Source organism: Tamandua tetradactyla, chromosome 11 (genome assembly GCF_023851605.1).
Source record: "Tamandua tetradactyla isolate mTamTet1 chromosome 11, mTamTet1.pri, whole genome shotgun sequence".
Classification (NCBI taxonomy): domain Eukaryota; kingdom Metazoa; phylum Chordata; class Mammalia; order Pilosa; family Myrmecophagidae; genus Tamandua; species Tamandua tetradactyla.
In genome coordinates, this window is record NC_135337.1 from 6,343,215 (window position 1) to 6,359,481 (window position 16,267).

Here is a 16,267-nt window from a genome sequence, read left to right on the forward strand (position 1 = left end):
ATGAGCAGGGACTCAGGGAATTGAAAGACAATATGAAGCACATGAATATACGTGTTGTGGGTGTCCCAGAAGGAGAAGAGAAGGGAAAAGGAGGAGAAAAACTAATGGAGGAAATTATCACTGAAAATATCCCAACTCTTATGAAAGACTTAAAATTACAGATTCAAGAAGTACAGCGTACCTCAAAGAGAACAGATCCAAATAGACATACCCCAAGACATTTAATAACCAGAATATCAGAGGTCAAAGAGAAAGAGAGACTCTTGAAAGCAGCAAGAGAAAAGCAATCCATCACATACAAGGGAAGCCCAATAAGACTATGAGCAGATCTCTCAGCAGAAACCATGAAGGCGAGAAGACAGTGGGATAATATATTTAAATTATTAAAAGAGAAAAACTGCCACCCAAGAATTCTATATCCAGCAAAACTGTCCTTCAAAAATGAGGGAGAAATTAAAACATTTTCAGACAAAAAAATCACTGAGAGAATTTGTGACCAAGAGACCAGCTCTGCAAGAAATACTAAAGGGAGCACTAGAGACGGATAGGAAGACAGAAGAGAGAGGTGTGTAGAAGAGTGTAGAAAGGAAGACTATGAGTAAAGGCAAAAAGAAGGAAAATTAGATATGACATACAAAATCCAGAAGGCAAAATAGTAGAAGAAAGTACTACCCATGCAGTAATAACACTGAATGTTAATGGATTAAACTCTCCAGTCAAAAGACATAGTCTGGCAGAATGGATTAAAAAACAGGACCCATCTATATGCTGTCTCTACTCAAAGGACATGAGGCCAAGGACACAAATGGACATTTACACAGCAATGTTTATAGCAGCATTATTAACAATTACCAAGAGATGGAAACAGCCAAAATGTCCATCAACAGACTGTTGGCTAAACAAACTGTGACATTTACATAAGATGGAATATTATGCAGCTGTAAGACAGAATAAAGTTATAAAGTATGTAACAACATGAATGGACCTTAAGGACATTATGCTGAGTGTGATTAGCCAGAAACAAAAGGACAAATACTGTATGGTCTCACTGATATGAACTGACATTAGTGAATAAACTTGGAATATTTCGTTGGTAACAGAGACCATCAGGAGATAGAAATGGGGTAAGATATTGGGTGATTGGAGCTGAAGGGATACAGATTGTGCAACAGGACTGAATATAAAAACTCAGAAATGGACAGCACAATATTACCTAACTGTAATACAATTATGTTAAAACATTGAATGAGGCTGCATATGAGAATGATAGAGGGAGGAGAGCTGGGGCATAAATGAAATCATAAAGAAAGGTAGACGATAAAGATTGAGATGGTGTAATCTAGGAATGCCTAGAGTATATACTGATAGTGACTAAATGTACAAATTTAAAAAATGTTTTTGCATGAGGAAGAACAAAAGAATGTCATTACTGCAGTGTGCTGAAAATAGATGGTAATTAATACTTTAAAATTTCAACTAATGTGTGAGACTAAAGCAAAAAATGTTTTATTTGGTACAAACCTATACTTTGACTAGTACATCTCCTAATATAATTTATGTAGATAGTTGATTGAACACCTTAAGTACATGGAACTTTGTATAGGACATGAGATTTTGTTGGTTTGTCCAGGTGATGCCCTGATGAATCCCAGAGTGATTTGATCAGTGAGTAGAAAAGTATTTGCAAAGTCCCCTTCGCGGAATGGTGAGAATGGGGGAAAACTCAACTTCCCCAAGTTGAATTCTTGATATTCTCACAAGCAGTGTGGACAGCCAAAGCTATAGGCTGAGCCCCCAGTCTTGGGGTTTGTTCATATGAAACTTAACCCCACAGAGGATAGGTCAAGCCTACTTAAAATTAAGCCTAAAAGTCACCCCCAAGAGAACCTCTTTTGTTGCTCAGATGTGGCCTCTCTCTCCAGCCAACACAGCAAGCAGACTCACCACCCTCCCCCTGACTATGTGGGACATGACTATCAGGGGTGTGGATCTTCCTGGCAGCGTGGGACAGAAATCCTAGAATGAGCTGAGATTCAGCATCAAGGGATTGAGAAAAAGCTCTAGAATGAGCTGAGACCCAGCATCAAGGGATTGAGAAAACCTTCTCGACCAAAAGGGGGAAGAGTGAAATGAGATAGTGTCAATGGCTGAGAGATTCCAAACAGAGTCGAGAGGCTATCCTGGAGGTTATTCTTACGCATTAAGTAGATATCACCTTGTTATCCAAGATGTAATGGAGAGGCTGGAGGGAACTGCCTGAAAATGTAGAGCTGTGTTCCAGGAGCCATGTTTCTTAATGATGATTGTATAATGATATAACTTTCACAGTGTGACTGTGTCATTGTGAAAACCATGTATCTGATGCTCCTTTTATCTACCTTGTCAACAGATGAGAGGAACATATGGAATAAAAATAAATAATAGGGGGAACAAAAGTTAAAATAGATTTAGTATGAAATGCTAGTGATCAATGAAAGGGATCAGTAAGGGGTATGGCATGTAAAAATTTTTTTTTTCTGTTTGTTATATTTTTCTGTTGTCTTTTTATTTCTTTTTCTGAATTGATGCTAATGTTCTGGGAAATGATCATGATGAATATGCAACTATGTGATGATATTGTGAATTGCTGAGGATATGGGTTGGGAATGTTTGTGTTTCTTGTAATTTTTTTTAATTAGTAAAAAAATTTTTAAAAAAAAGAAGAAATAGACGAGCTCAACAAACCTGATTAATATTAAGAGAAGGATCAAAGAAGAAGGAGCAGTTACAACGGAGAAGGTTTTTCAGACTAAGTGAAATTTATTCCAGGTATGCAAGGATAGTTCAACATAAGAAAATCGATTAATATAATACACCATATCAAATCTATTAATATAATACACCATATCAACAAGGATGGTTTAACGTAAGAAAATCTATTAATATAATACACCATATCAACAAGGATGGTTCAACATAAAAAAAATCTATTAATATAATATACCATATCGAATGGGAAAACCACATGATCATCTTGATTGATGCAGAAAAAGAATTTGACAAAATTCAACATCCTTTCTTGATGAAAACACTTCAAAGGATAAGAATAGAAGGAAATTTCCTCAACATGATAAAGGGAATATTTGAAAAACCCACAGCTAACATCATCCACAATGAGGAAATACTGAAAGCTTTCCCTCTAAGATCAGTAACAAGATGAGGATGCCCACTGTCACCACTGTTATTCAGCACTGTGCTGGAAGTTACAGCCAGAACAATTAGATTATAAAAAAGAAAGAAAGAAGGCATTCAAATTGTAAAGGAAGATGTAAAACTCTATTTGCAGATAACATTATAGCTATATGTCAAAAATCCTGAAAAATTTACAGCAAAGCTAGTAGAGCTAAAAAATGAGTACAGCAAACTGTCTGGGTATGATATCAACACCACCAAATCAGCAGTAGTTCTTTACACTAGCGAGAAGCAACCTGAGGAGGAAATCAAGAAAAAAAATCCATTTACAATAGCAACCAACAAAATCAAATATTTAGGAAAAATTTTAACTAAGGATTAAAAAAAACTAGACACAGAAAACCACAATAAACTGCTAAAAAAAATCATGGAAGACCTAACTTAATGGTAGGGCATACCACATTCATGGACTAGAAGATTAAATAGAGTTAAGATGTCAGTTCTACCCAAATTGAACTATAAAGTTGATGCAATAGGGTGGGCCACGTGGCTCAGCAGGCAAGAATGCTCACCTGCCATGCCAGAGGACCCGGGTTCAATTCCCGGTGCCTGCCCATGTTAAAAAAAAAAAAAAAAAAAAAGTTGATGCAATACCAGTTAAAATCCCAATAACTTGTTTTGCTGAAATAGAAAAATCGATAACCAAATATATTTGAAAGAGAAGGGTGCCCCAAATAGCTAAAAATATCTCGAGAAAGAACAATGAAGTGGGAGGTCTCACACTACCAGAGTTTAAGCACATTATGAAGCTAAAGTAGTCAAAACATCATGATACTGTCATAAAGACAGATATACTGACCAAGGGAATAGAATAGAGTGTTCAGAAATAGATCTTCTCATCTATGGACAACTGATCTTTGATAAGGGGGTCAAGCCAACTCACCTGGGATAGAGCAGCCTCCTTGAGAAATTGTGCTTGGAGAACTGGATATTCATATGCAAAAGAATGAAAGATGGTCCATCTCTCACACTCTATACAAAAATTAACTCAACGGGTCTTAGTTCCTCCTCCAGAAAAGCAACTAAAGAAACAGAAACAATACGAAACAGCTCCCGGAGTCACGACAGAGACCAAAAAGACAGCGTACCCCATTCTGGAACAGCTGAACGGGCAGGGAGAATCTGCTGCGGTGAGATACCCGAGGGGCGCGCGTTTTTCCGGCCGGGGCGGCTGGCGACTGGGGTCCCCTCCACGCACGTGGCTCCCCGGTCTGACTGGGAACGTTGGATAGCAGGGCCCTCCCGTCACGCTTGGCGTTTCGGGCCAGCTGGACAATTAGGACCAGCACTCTCCCAAGCCGCGGCGGTCAGTGACCCCCGCCTCCACGCACGGCTTCCCGGGCCGACTGCCGTGCAGAAAGACGAGCGCCACGAGCGCCACCTACTGGGCAGGAAAAGAAAAACAGAGCCCAGAGATTTCACAGAAAAAGCTTTCAACCAGCTGGGTCCCACACCCAGGGAAATCTGATCAAATGCCCAGACACCAGCAGAAAATAATGGATGACGCTTGGAAAATTGAAGATATGGCCCAGTCAAAGGAACAAACCAATAGTTCAAATGAGATACAGGAGCTGAGACAACTAATGCTGAATATACGAACAGAAATGGAAAAACTCTTCAAAAACCAAATCAATAAATTGAGGGAGGACATGAAGAAGACATGGGCTGAACAAAAAGAAGAAATAGAAAATCTGAAAAAACAAATCACAGAACTTATGGGAGTGAAGGACAAAGAAGAAAAAATGGAAAAAACAATGGATACCTACAATGGTAGATCTAAAGAGACAGAAGCTACAATTAGTGAACTGGAGGATGGAACATCTGAATTCCAAAAAGAAACAGAAACTATAGGGAAAAGAATGGAAAAACTTGAGCAGGGGATCAGGGAACTGAATGACTATATGAAGCGCACAAATATACGTGTTGTGGGTGTCCCAGAAGGAGAAGAGAAGGGAAAAGGAGGAGAAAAACTAATGGAAGAAATTATCACTGAAAATTTCCCAACTCTTATGAAAGACCTAAATTTGCAGATCCAAGAAGTGCAGCGCACCCCAAAGAGAATAGACCCAAATAGGCGTTCTCCAAGACACTTACTAGTTAGAATGTCAGAGGTCAAAGAGAAAGAGAGGATCTTGAAAGCAGCAAGAGAAAAACAATCTGTCACATACAAGGGAAACCCAATAAGACTATGTGTAGATTTCTCAGCAGAAACCATGGAAGCTAGAAGACAGTGGGATGATATATTTAAATTACTAAAAGAGAAAAACTGCCAACCAAGACTCCTATATCCAGCAAAATTGTCCTTCAAAAATGAAGGAGAAATTAAAACATTTATAGACAAAAAGTCACTGAGAGAATTTGTGACCAAGAGACCAGCTCTGCAAGAAATACTAAAGGGAGCACTAGAGTCAGATACGAAAAGACAGAAGAGAGAGGTATGGAGTAAAGTGTAGAAAGAAGGAAAATAAGATATGATATATATAATACAAAAGCCAAAATGGTAGAGGAAAATATTATCCAAACAGTAATAACACTAAAAGTTAATGGACTGAATTTCCCAATCAAAAGACATAGAATGGCAGAATGGATTACGACCCAGCAATACCACTGCTAGGTATCTACTCAAAGGACTTAAGGGCAAAGACACAGACGGACATTTGCACACCAGTGTTTATAGCAGCATTATCTACAACTGCAAAGAGATGGAAACAGTCAAAATGTCCATCAACAGATGAGTGGCTAAACAAACTGTGGTATATACATATGATGGAATATTATGCAGCTTTAAGACAGGATAAACTTATGAAGCATGTAATAACATGGATGGACCTAGAGAACATTATGCTGAGTGAGTCTAGCCAAAAACTAAAGGACAAATACTGTATGGTCCCACTGATGTGAACTGACATTCGAGAATAAACTTGGAATATGTCATTGGTAACAGAGACCAACAGGACTTAGAAACAGGGTAAGATAATGGGTAATTGGAGCTGAAGGGATACAGACTGTGCAACAGGACTAGATACAAAAACTCAAAAATGGACAGCACAATAATACCTAAGTGTAATGTAACTAGGTTGGAACACTGAATGAAGCTGCACCTGAAACATGGTTTTTTGTTTGTTTGTGTGTTTGTATCTTTTGTTTTTGTTTTTTTCTTTTTCCTTTTTATATATATATATTTTTATTAGTATTATTATTTTAATTCTCTTCTCTATATTAACATTCTATATCTTTTTCTGCTATTTTGCTAGTTCTTTTCCTAAATCGATGCAAATGTACTAAGAAATGATGATCATACATCTATGTGATGATACTAAGAATTACTGAGTGCATTTGTAGAATGGAATGATTTCTAAATGTTGTGTTAATTTCTTTTCTTTTTTTGATTAATAAAAAAAATTAAAAAAAAGAAAAAAAATTAACTCAAAATGGATCAAAGACCTAAACATTAGAGCTAAGACCATAAAACTTTTGGAAGAAAATATAAAGAAATATCCTATAAATCTTATAATAGGAGACGGTTTCCTAGACCTTACACCCAAAGCATGAGTATTGAAAAAAGAAGTAGATGAATGGGATCTCCTCAAAATTAAACACTTTTGTGCATCAAAGAACATTCTCAGGAAAGTAAAAAAGCAGCCTAGGCAATGGGAGGCAATATTTGGAAATCACTTATAAGGTAAGGGTTCAGTATCCAGAATATAAAAAGAGATTCTTCAACTCAACACCAAAAAGGCAAATGATGAAATTTAAAAGTGGGCAACAGATATGAACAGACACTTCTCAGAACAGGAAATACAAATGGCACATGAGAAGATTTTCAACTTCACAAGCTATTAAGGAAATGCAAATCAAAATCACAATGAGATATCATCTAACACTCATTAGAATGGCCATTATCAAAAAAAAAAAAAGAAAAAAAACAGAAAATGACAAGTGCTGGAGAGGATGTGGAGAAAGAGGCACACTTAGCCACTATTGGTGGGAATGTGAGATGGTACGACTGCTCTGGAAGACAGTTAGGTGGTTCCTCAGAAGCTAAGCATAGAACTGCCATATTATCCAGCACTCCCTTTACTAGGTATATTCAGAGGAACTGAGGGGAAGGACACAAGTGGACATTTGCACAACGATGCTTATAGTAGCATTATTTACAATTGTCAAGAGTTGGAAACTGTCTGAATGCCCATCAACAGATGAGTGTGGCTAAATAAATTATGGTATATACAGATAATGGAAAACCACACAGCTGAATGACAGAATGAAGTCATAAAACATGTTACAACATGGATGAACCTTGAGGACATTATGCTGAGTGAAATTACACAGAAATAAAAGGACAAATACTGCATGGTCTCACTAATACGAACTAACATTAATGAGTGAGCTTTGTGAGTTGAACTTAAGAACACAGGTTATCAGGAGATAGAAAAAGGGTAGAGATTAGGCAATTGGTGCTGAAGGAATACAGATTGTGTGAGAGGACTGATTGTAAAAATTCAGAAATGGAGAGCACAATACTACCTGATTATAGCACAATAATATAAGTACACTGAATGAAGCTGAATATATGATAGAGAGAGAGAAGGGCTGGGGGCACATATAAAACCAATAGGAAAGATAGAGGATAAATACTGAGACAGTAAAACTTAGCAATGCCTAGAGTGAACAAGGTTAGTGATTAAATAAACGTACAAATAAAACATTTTTGCATGAGGGAGAACAAATGAATGTCAACATTACAAGGTGTTGAAAATGGATGGTATATGGGGAAAGAGTACAAACAATACAAGCTAGGATGTATAGTCGACAGCAACATTGTAATATGCTTCCACTGAAAGTAACAAAGGCATTAGCCAAAACTAAATGTCAACAGACAGGAGGCATGGGGAGGGGACGGATTCTTTATGGAAGAAAAGGAAATGTCTTATATATAGATTATGGTGGTGAAGGCATGTCTATATACTTAGGCTGGATTGTATGATGTGTGAATAAAAGTATTTCAAAATGAACAGAGAGAAATTATTGCTAGAGAAAATGCTGAGAAAGAGATGTACGTATTCACTGTCAGTACAGAAACTGAGAGATGCAGCCACTTGGAGGACAGTATGGTGGTTTCACAGGAGGCTAGTGGTGGGGTTGCCATATGATCCTGAAATCTTGTTGCTCAGTATATTTCTGGAGGAACTGAGTGTGGGAGCACAAATACACATTTGCACACTGGTATTTATGGTATCAGTGTTCACAATTCACAGTGACTAGAGGTGGCCTAAGGGTACAACTACTGAGGAATGGAAGGGGGATATATGGTGTATACATTCAATGAATACTGAGCTGCCACAAGAAGGAATGAAGTTGTAAGGCATGCAACTAGGTGAATGAACCTTAAGTGCTGTACACTGAATGAAAATTCAGGAACAAAAGAACAAATATCATGTCTCAACTATATTGTCTAGCTATAATATAAAAATCGGTGAACAAAAGTCAAGAGCATGGGTTATCAGGCTGGTGTCTATTGTAAAGGGCCCTAGATTATAAGATCTTATAACAGTCACATATATTCAGGAGGTGTAACTGTTAATTTTTAAATTCTGAGATTTTGTATATAACCTAGTTATTCCCAGAAACTTCAGGTGTTTACGTGACACCTGAGACTCAGAGTTAGAGTTCTGAAGCTATGAAAGTCAGCAGTATCCCATACAGGAACTATTTAAAATGCTGAAAAAGGGATCAGATTTTGACTAGAGACATGAATGAAGCTGCTACAGACAGGACTAACATATATCAGAATACAGTGTAAAGGATTATATCACCCATATTTTAAAACTTTAACTTCTGTGTGAAATCAAAGGGAGAGATGTTTAGTTGGTGCAAAATTTGTCTTCTGGGTAGCACATTACCTAATTTAACTTGTATGGTCAGTTCAGTTGAACACCATATGTATGTGGAATTTTGAATAGGGTGTGAGATCTTGTTGGTTTGTCCAGGTTAGTGTAATGCCCTGATGTGTTCAAGAATAATTTGGGCAGTAAATATAAACGTATTTGCAAAGTGCCTGTGGGGTACTGGGGAGAAAGGAGGAAATATTTAACTTCCTCCCCATCTGGGGAATTCCTGATATTCTCACAAGCAGTGGGGACAACCAAATCAACAGGCTGAGCCCTCAATCTTGGAGATCACCCCTATGAAACTTTTTCCTGCAAAGGATAAGCTAAGCCTACTTAAAATTAAGCCTAAGGGTCACCCCCAGAGAACCACTTTTGTTGCTCAGATGTGGCCTCTCTCTCTAAGCCAACTTAGCAGTGAACTCACTGCTCTCCCCACTATGTGAGACATGACTCCCAGGGATATAAATCTCCCCAGCTATGTGGAACAGAACTGCTGGGATGAGCCGGGACCTGGCATCAGGGGACCAAGAAAGCCTTCTTGATCAAAAGGGGGAAGAGAGAAATGAGACAAAATAAATTTTCACTGGCTCAGACATTTGAAACAGAGTCAAGAGGTTATCCTGGAGGTTATTCTTGTGTATTATATAGATATCCCTCTTTTTGGTTTATGGTGTATTGGAGTGGCTGGAGGGAAGTACTAGAAACTGTTGAGCTGTCTTCCATGATTGTATAAAGATTAATCTTGTGTCTGATGCTTCTTTTATCCAGGGTATGGACAGAGGAGTAAACAAATGTGAAGGAAAAATAAATAAGTAATAGAGGAACAAAGGTTAAAATAAATTGGGTAGATGGATGTACCAGAGGTCAATGAGAAGGAAGGATAAAGGGTATGGTATTTTTGAGTTTTTACTTCCTTCTTTTTATTTCTTTTTCTGCATGATGCAAATGTTATTTAAAAAATGAGCATGGTGATAATAAATACACAACCATGTGATGAAATTGTGAGCCATTGATTGTACACCATGTATGGAATATATGTGCTTGAAGATCTGTCAATAAAATTAAATAAATAAATAACAGTGGTGATTATGGGCATCCTTGTCTTGTTCCTGATCTCAGAGGGAAAGCTTTAAGTAGCATCTTAGGTGTGGGCTTTTCATATATGCCCTTTATCATTTTGAGGAAATTTCCCTGTATTCCTAGTTTCCTAAATGTTTTACCAAGAAAGGTGCTGTATTTTTTTCAAATACTTTCTGTATCCATGGGAGATATTTTTTTTCTTTCCTTGTGTTAATACGTTGTATTAAATTAATTGATTTTCTTATGTTGAACCAACCTTGCACACCAGGGATAAATCCCACTTGGTTATGTTGTATAATTCTTTTAATATACTGTTGGATTTCGTTTTTCAATATTTTGTTGAGGATTTTTGCATCTCTATTGATGAGAGAGCTTAGTCTGTTGTTTCGTTTCTTGTGGTATCTTTACCCAGCTTTAGTATAATGGTTTGAGCAGAACTGAAGTCTTCTTGGAATGATGAGTAGAATTCCCCTGTAAAGCCATCTAGTCCTGAGTTTTTTTGTTGGAAAGTATTTCATTACTGAGCCAATCTCCTTAAGAGTAGTAATTGGTTTGCAGAGATCTATTTCTTCTTAAAAGTCTGTAGGTAGTGTGTTTTCTTATAATTTTTTCCAGTTTATCTATAAAACCATCTGGTCCTGAGTTTTTTTGTTGGAAAGTTTTTCATTACTGAGTCAATCTCCTTAAGAGTAGTAATTGGTTTGCTGAGATCTATTTCTTCTTAAAAGTCTGTAGGTAGTGTGTTTTCTTATAATTTTTTCCAGTTTATCTAGGTTATCTAACTTTTTGTCATACAGTTGTTAATAGTTTCATTTGTTCCAATGATCCAAGTTTCCAAGTGGCATCATTTTTCTTCAGCCTGAAGAAATTTCTTTTGTATTCCTTATAAGGCAGCTCTCAATGTTTTATTTCACTTTTATTTTAGAAAGATATTTTTTGCTGAATGCAAAACTCTGGGTCGATAGTTCACTTCTTTCAGCACTTTTTCATTCCTTTGTCACCTGGCCTTCATTGTTCTGATACGAAGTAAACCTCTATTCATGTCACTGTTCCCCTGTATCTAAGGTGACATTTTTCTTTGGCAGTTAAAAATTTCTCTTTACCTTTGGTTTCGTATAAGTTTCACTGTGATAATCCTGCCAAGCATAGGTTTCTTATTTATCTTGCTTGGTATCTGCTTAGGGTCATGGAATTGTACATTCATGCTTTTTATTAAAGGTGAAAAGTTTTGGAGAAATTATTCGAATGATTTTCTTTCACCCTTTTCTCTCCTCTTCCTCAAGGATTCTAATTACACATTTTAAACCACTTCATATGGTTCTACAGGCCACTAGGGCTCTATTACTTTTATCTTAATCTTATCCCATGTCCTTTTGACCCAGTAATTTCTACTGATTCAGCTTTAAATTCACTGACACTTTCTTTATCCATCTCTTCTCTGCTATTAGGGCCATCCAAATGTTAAGGATTTCTGGTTTGCTTGTTTGTTTTAAAGACAGTGTGCTTCTCAGTTCTATAATATCCATTTGGTTCTTTTTTAACATAAAGTTTCCATTTATTCACTGAGATTCTCAATCTGTTCTTTCATTGTGACCATATTTTCCTTTCCATCTTTGTACATGTTTATAAAAACTGTGTAAGAACTCCTTACCTGCTAATTCAACATACAGATTATTTTAGCATAATTTTTTATTGTCTGATTACTCTTGATGACTGTCATCTTCAGTTTGAAGTTGCTGGTTTGAAAGGATGTATGTCCCATAGAAAAGCCATGTTTTACTCTAAATCCCATTTCATAAAGGCAGAATCATCCCTATTCAATACTGTATGTTTGAAACTGTAATCAGATCATATCCCTGGAGATCTGATTTAATCAAGAGTGGTTGTTAAACTGGATTAAGTGACAACATGTCTCCACCCATTTGAGTAGGTCTTGGTAAGTTTCTGGAGTCCTATAAAAGAGGAAACATTTTGGAGAATGAAGCAATTCAGAGAGAGCAGAGCAGAACGATATAGCCACGAGAAGCAGAGTCCATCAGCCAGCAATCATTGGAGATGAAGAAGGAAAATGCTTCCCAGGGAGCTTCATGAAACAGGAAGCCAGGAGAAGACGTTAGCAGATGACGCTCTGTTCACCATGTGCCCTTCCAGACGACAGAGGGACCCTGACCATGTTCACCACGTGCCTTTCCAGATGAGATAGAGACTCTGACTGTGTTCACCATGTGCCCTTCCACTTGAGAGAGACCCTGAACTTCATCGGCCTTCTTTAACCAAGGTATCTTTCCCTGTATGCCTTAAATTGAACATTTCTATAGACTTGTTTTAACTGGGACATTTTCTCAGCCTTAGAACTGTAAACTAGCAACTTATTAAATTCCCCTTTTTAAAAGTAATTCTGCTTCTGGTATATTGCATTCCAGCAGCTAGCAAACCAGAACACTATGAATAATGTTTCTATGAATATATTTTTATATTTCTCCCATTTCTACATATGTACAGAAGTGTTGAGTTACAGGGCATACATATCAGTATGTTTTCTGAATAATTCCATAAGTTTATCAGAATTTTATTTGGCTTAATTTTTATTCATAATATTTAGACATTTTTATTTCAAATAATATTAAAGAAAGGTATATTTTTATATTTTCCAAAAAAGGCACATATTTAATGTGTGAGAACCAATGCTTTTCATTCAAAATTCAAAAACTATTGAGTATTTACTATGTATCAGTCATTGTTTCCAATCAAGGAACTGGGAATAGGATGCCAAACAAAACATGACCCTGAAGCTTATATTCTAGGTCTCTGATCTGTTTTTCTACAACATATCTCAAATCCTTCAGGCCATACAATAATCATAAGGAGAGCTTTCAGAAAATATAGATTGAAAGGCTCCACCTCAAACTTAATCTCAATTTTCAATGTGTGTGGCAAGGTATACCCACACATATGCACACACACCTTTTTCAGATGATTCCAACATAGTTAAATCACAGATTAAGTACTCTATTACAACTAAAAGTATTGATTTCCACAATCTCAAAAAACTGAAAAAGCTGCTACAATATAAATAAATGGTATAACATTTTCAAATTCTCATCTATTCACTAGTACTTTAAAAACAAAACAAAAAAGATACCTTTATCTCATGAACATTCAGTTGCTTGCTTTCTGCTGTACTCTTTTTTTTTAAGGCCTTATTCTGTTAAAAATTAAAAATAAAGAATTATGTTTAATACTAAATTAATTCTAACTTACTCTGTATCATACTTAGAACTGAACATACTAAAGGAAAAGAAAGCATTATTCTTTAAAAATGTAGAGAAAATACTATAGTCTGATTTTGAGAATATTTATAAACAGTTCATACCTCCTGCTGAAGTTCTTCAATACACTTGCCTTTATTTTCAACTTGTTTCTTTAAACTGTTACACTGAAAATTATGAGAAATTAGAGTTACCTTATTCAATAATCCAATTTAGATAACCAATTTCAGGTTAATCAAAATATTGCATAAAATTACACAAATGTCACTTCAAAAAATCATGTTGTTAAATAATTCTGCTAATGTCAAAATGTATGTGAAAAGTATAAATTTTATTAGAGATTATCTCAATGCAAATTTGAAATTCTTAACATTTCTTAATCTACCTAAAATATATGAATTCAACTACTTTAAGGAAAATGTCTCTTGGTCATAAATTAGGATCACATAAAGCAGCAAACTATAATTTGTCTTCTTTCTGACACATTATTTCTCATTTCTCATTTCTGCAATCTCTATACATTACATTATTTGGTGGAGGAGAATATGTATTTCATCCTCCCATTTCAATTTCTCTTATTGAATTATCAGCTAAACCATTTTTTTATATCTCACTTTCAGACCATTTCATCAGGGTATTTAAGCAGAACTAAATTAAGAAGTACTAGCCCAAGAAATATTTGGACTACCTCAAAAATGGCACAGATTTCCAAAGGACCCTAAAACATTCCTGGAATGTAGTGGTGATATGGAAATTGTTCTTCTAATTTCCAGCAAAGTAGACAAATTAGTAGACTAATTCACAAAATAGTAAATGGAAAGGTTCTTAATCTGTCTCAACAGCACAAAATACTTCTAAGGATTTTTTCTTAAAACACTCATGTGCAATTATAGTCCACTAATATTATGAAACTGAAAACTATGAGACATTGCTGTTTACAAGTGATTTATTTTCACTTAATTTAAATATGGCCAACCACCACAAATAAACTACTTCAGAAAATTCAAAAGAAAATGAGGGAAAAAAAACTATAGAAAAGTGAAAAAAATATATCACGTCAATTCAACTGGTATAGACATATTAACAGTGAAACTATTTCTGCATAAAAATTTTATTTATTAAAAATACAATGATTTTTGGTTTTGGCAAAAAGATCACCTATATACTCTGGTTATATAATTTTAAAATATACGAAAAAATAATTATTTAAATGCATCACCAAGCTGGCTATAAGGTAAGGAAGTCTCAGCAGCATGGAAAAAAAAATTAAAGTTATAATTGTAGATTTGAGGGTAGCACCCAAGTCAGCATTTGTCCTAAGGGTATCTGCTGAACCCACCCAAGTTTGGGGAGGCAGGAGATAAAAATTAGGGCCCACAAAAGGCAGGGAATTAAATATGCCTGTATAAATCCAGGAACTGAAAGGACTATACACTGAATGAAAGGGTAAACAAGAAATAAATCTGCCACACAGAGAAGTTCACAACAGAAATTTTTCTATCCTGACAATGGCAAGGATAAAAATTTTCCTTAAGAATCTGTAGCCATGAGCTAGCCTTATATGAGTTCATAGGCTGAATTCGTGTTACCTAAATGGTCCTAAAAATTGAATTTTTGTTTTGTACAGGGCAGTTTCAAGTCTGGCCCTAAAATATCCAGTAAACATATATCTTTACAAAGTATCTATTCTCAAAAATGTTATGCAATAATATACCTTATTCTCTAATATCTTCATTTGTTTCTCTTTTTTTAAAACTTCACATTCAATGTTTCGCACCTAAAAACATATTATTTGACATCAGATTAAAAATGTTAACAGAAATTCTATTTTTCTTCTATCAGTATCTTCCACACATGGAATTATAAAACTGAGCCTTATATTTCTACAAAATAGTTATGAATATTCCCAGTTTATTTCAGTATTCTTTTTCTCAAAATTCTTTGTGTTAATATTTATACATCCATTTTCATCATTTTTACCTTAGTCCAGTATCCAATATCATTTTGCAATAACTTATCAGCTTTCTCAACTTATTTTGGATTTTTAAAAATTGTCCTGTAGATAAATGTTCATAATCTCTTAAATATGTCTTTTACTAAAACTTGTTAATCTGAAGCTTGTAACAACCCAATGCAATAGAAAGGACAGGTATTATAATCTCCATTTTTGTGATGAGGAAACTAGAGCCCCGATAGGTAAAATATATTTGAAATAATAAATGTCTGAACTAAGGTAGTGAGTTTGAGGGAGAGGAAACATAATGAATTCAACATAGGATAAAAATTCTGAGAAATATTTTTACAACTTCGATTTCTAGGAAAACTGTTTCACTAGGTAATTTGAAATCCAATCAGGGAAAGTTGAAAAACATAGTAACAAAATTTGTCATATATTTCTTTATTCTTCCTAATTTATCAATAATATTTTCTACATTGACAAATAAATTGTGCTTTCAGGTGTTAACAGAGGATTTTGATTTTACATTAAACATTAAATTCATGATATTCTCAAAGTAAACAACTATTAATCCACAGTTTTAGTGCTTTGAAGTGTTCTCTGATACAAACTTATAGTTGTATACTACAGGCCAAGTATTTAGATATTAGATTAAATTTATTTTTTCTGGTTGAATTTAACTAGTAAATATAAAACTGAAAGAAAAACCTATTTAGGGGAAGGAAAAAATATGGAACAGTTTAAAAGTTAAGAAGTCAAGCTATACTACTTTTCAGTCAAATAAACTTGTTGAAGTTTTTTTTACCCTTTGGAGAAACATTTTCTAATTCATAAAACAA

At 35.3% G+C, this 16,267-nt stretch overlaps 1 protein-coding gene across 4 annotated transcripts in view; it reads right to left on the reverse strand.

Annotated features, from left to right (window-relative positions):
• SYCP1 (synaptonemal complex protein 1) overlaps window positions 1–16,267 on the reverse strand; it is a 188,026-nt gene that overhangs the window by 73,048 nt on the left and 98,711 nt on the right. For all 4 annotated transcript variants that reach the window (XM_077119795.1, XM_077119793.1, XM_077119794.1 and 1 more), the window contains 3 exons: window positions 15,186–15,248; window positions 13,576–13,638; window positions 13,345–13,407 (listed from right to left, as the gene is read on the reverse strand). In XM_077119795.1, coding sequence (XP_076975910.1) covers window positions 13,345–13,407; window positions 13,576–13,638; window positions 15,186–15,248 — 189 coding nt within the window. The remainder of the gene's footprint in view (window positions 1–13,344; window positions 13,408–13,575; window positions 13,639–15,185; window positions 15,249–16,267) is intronic.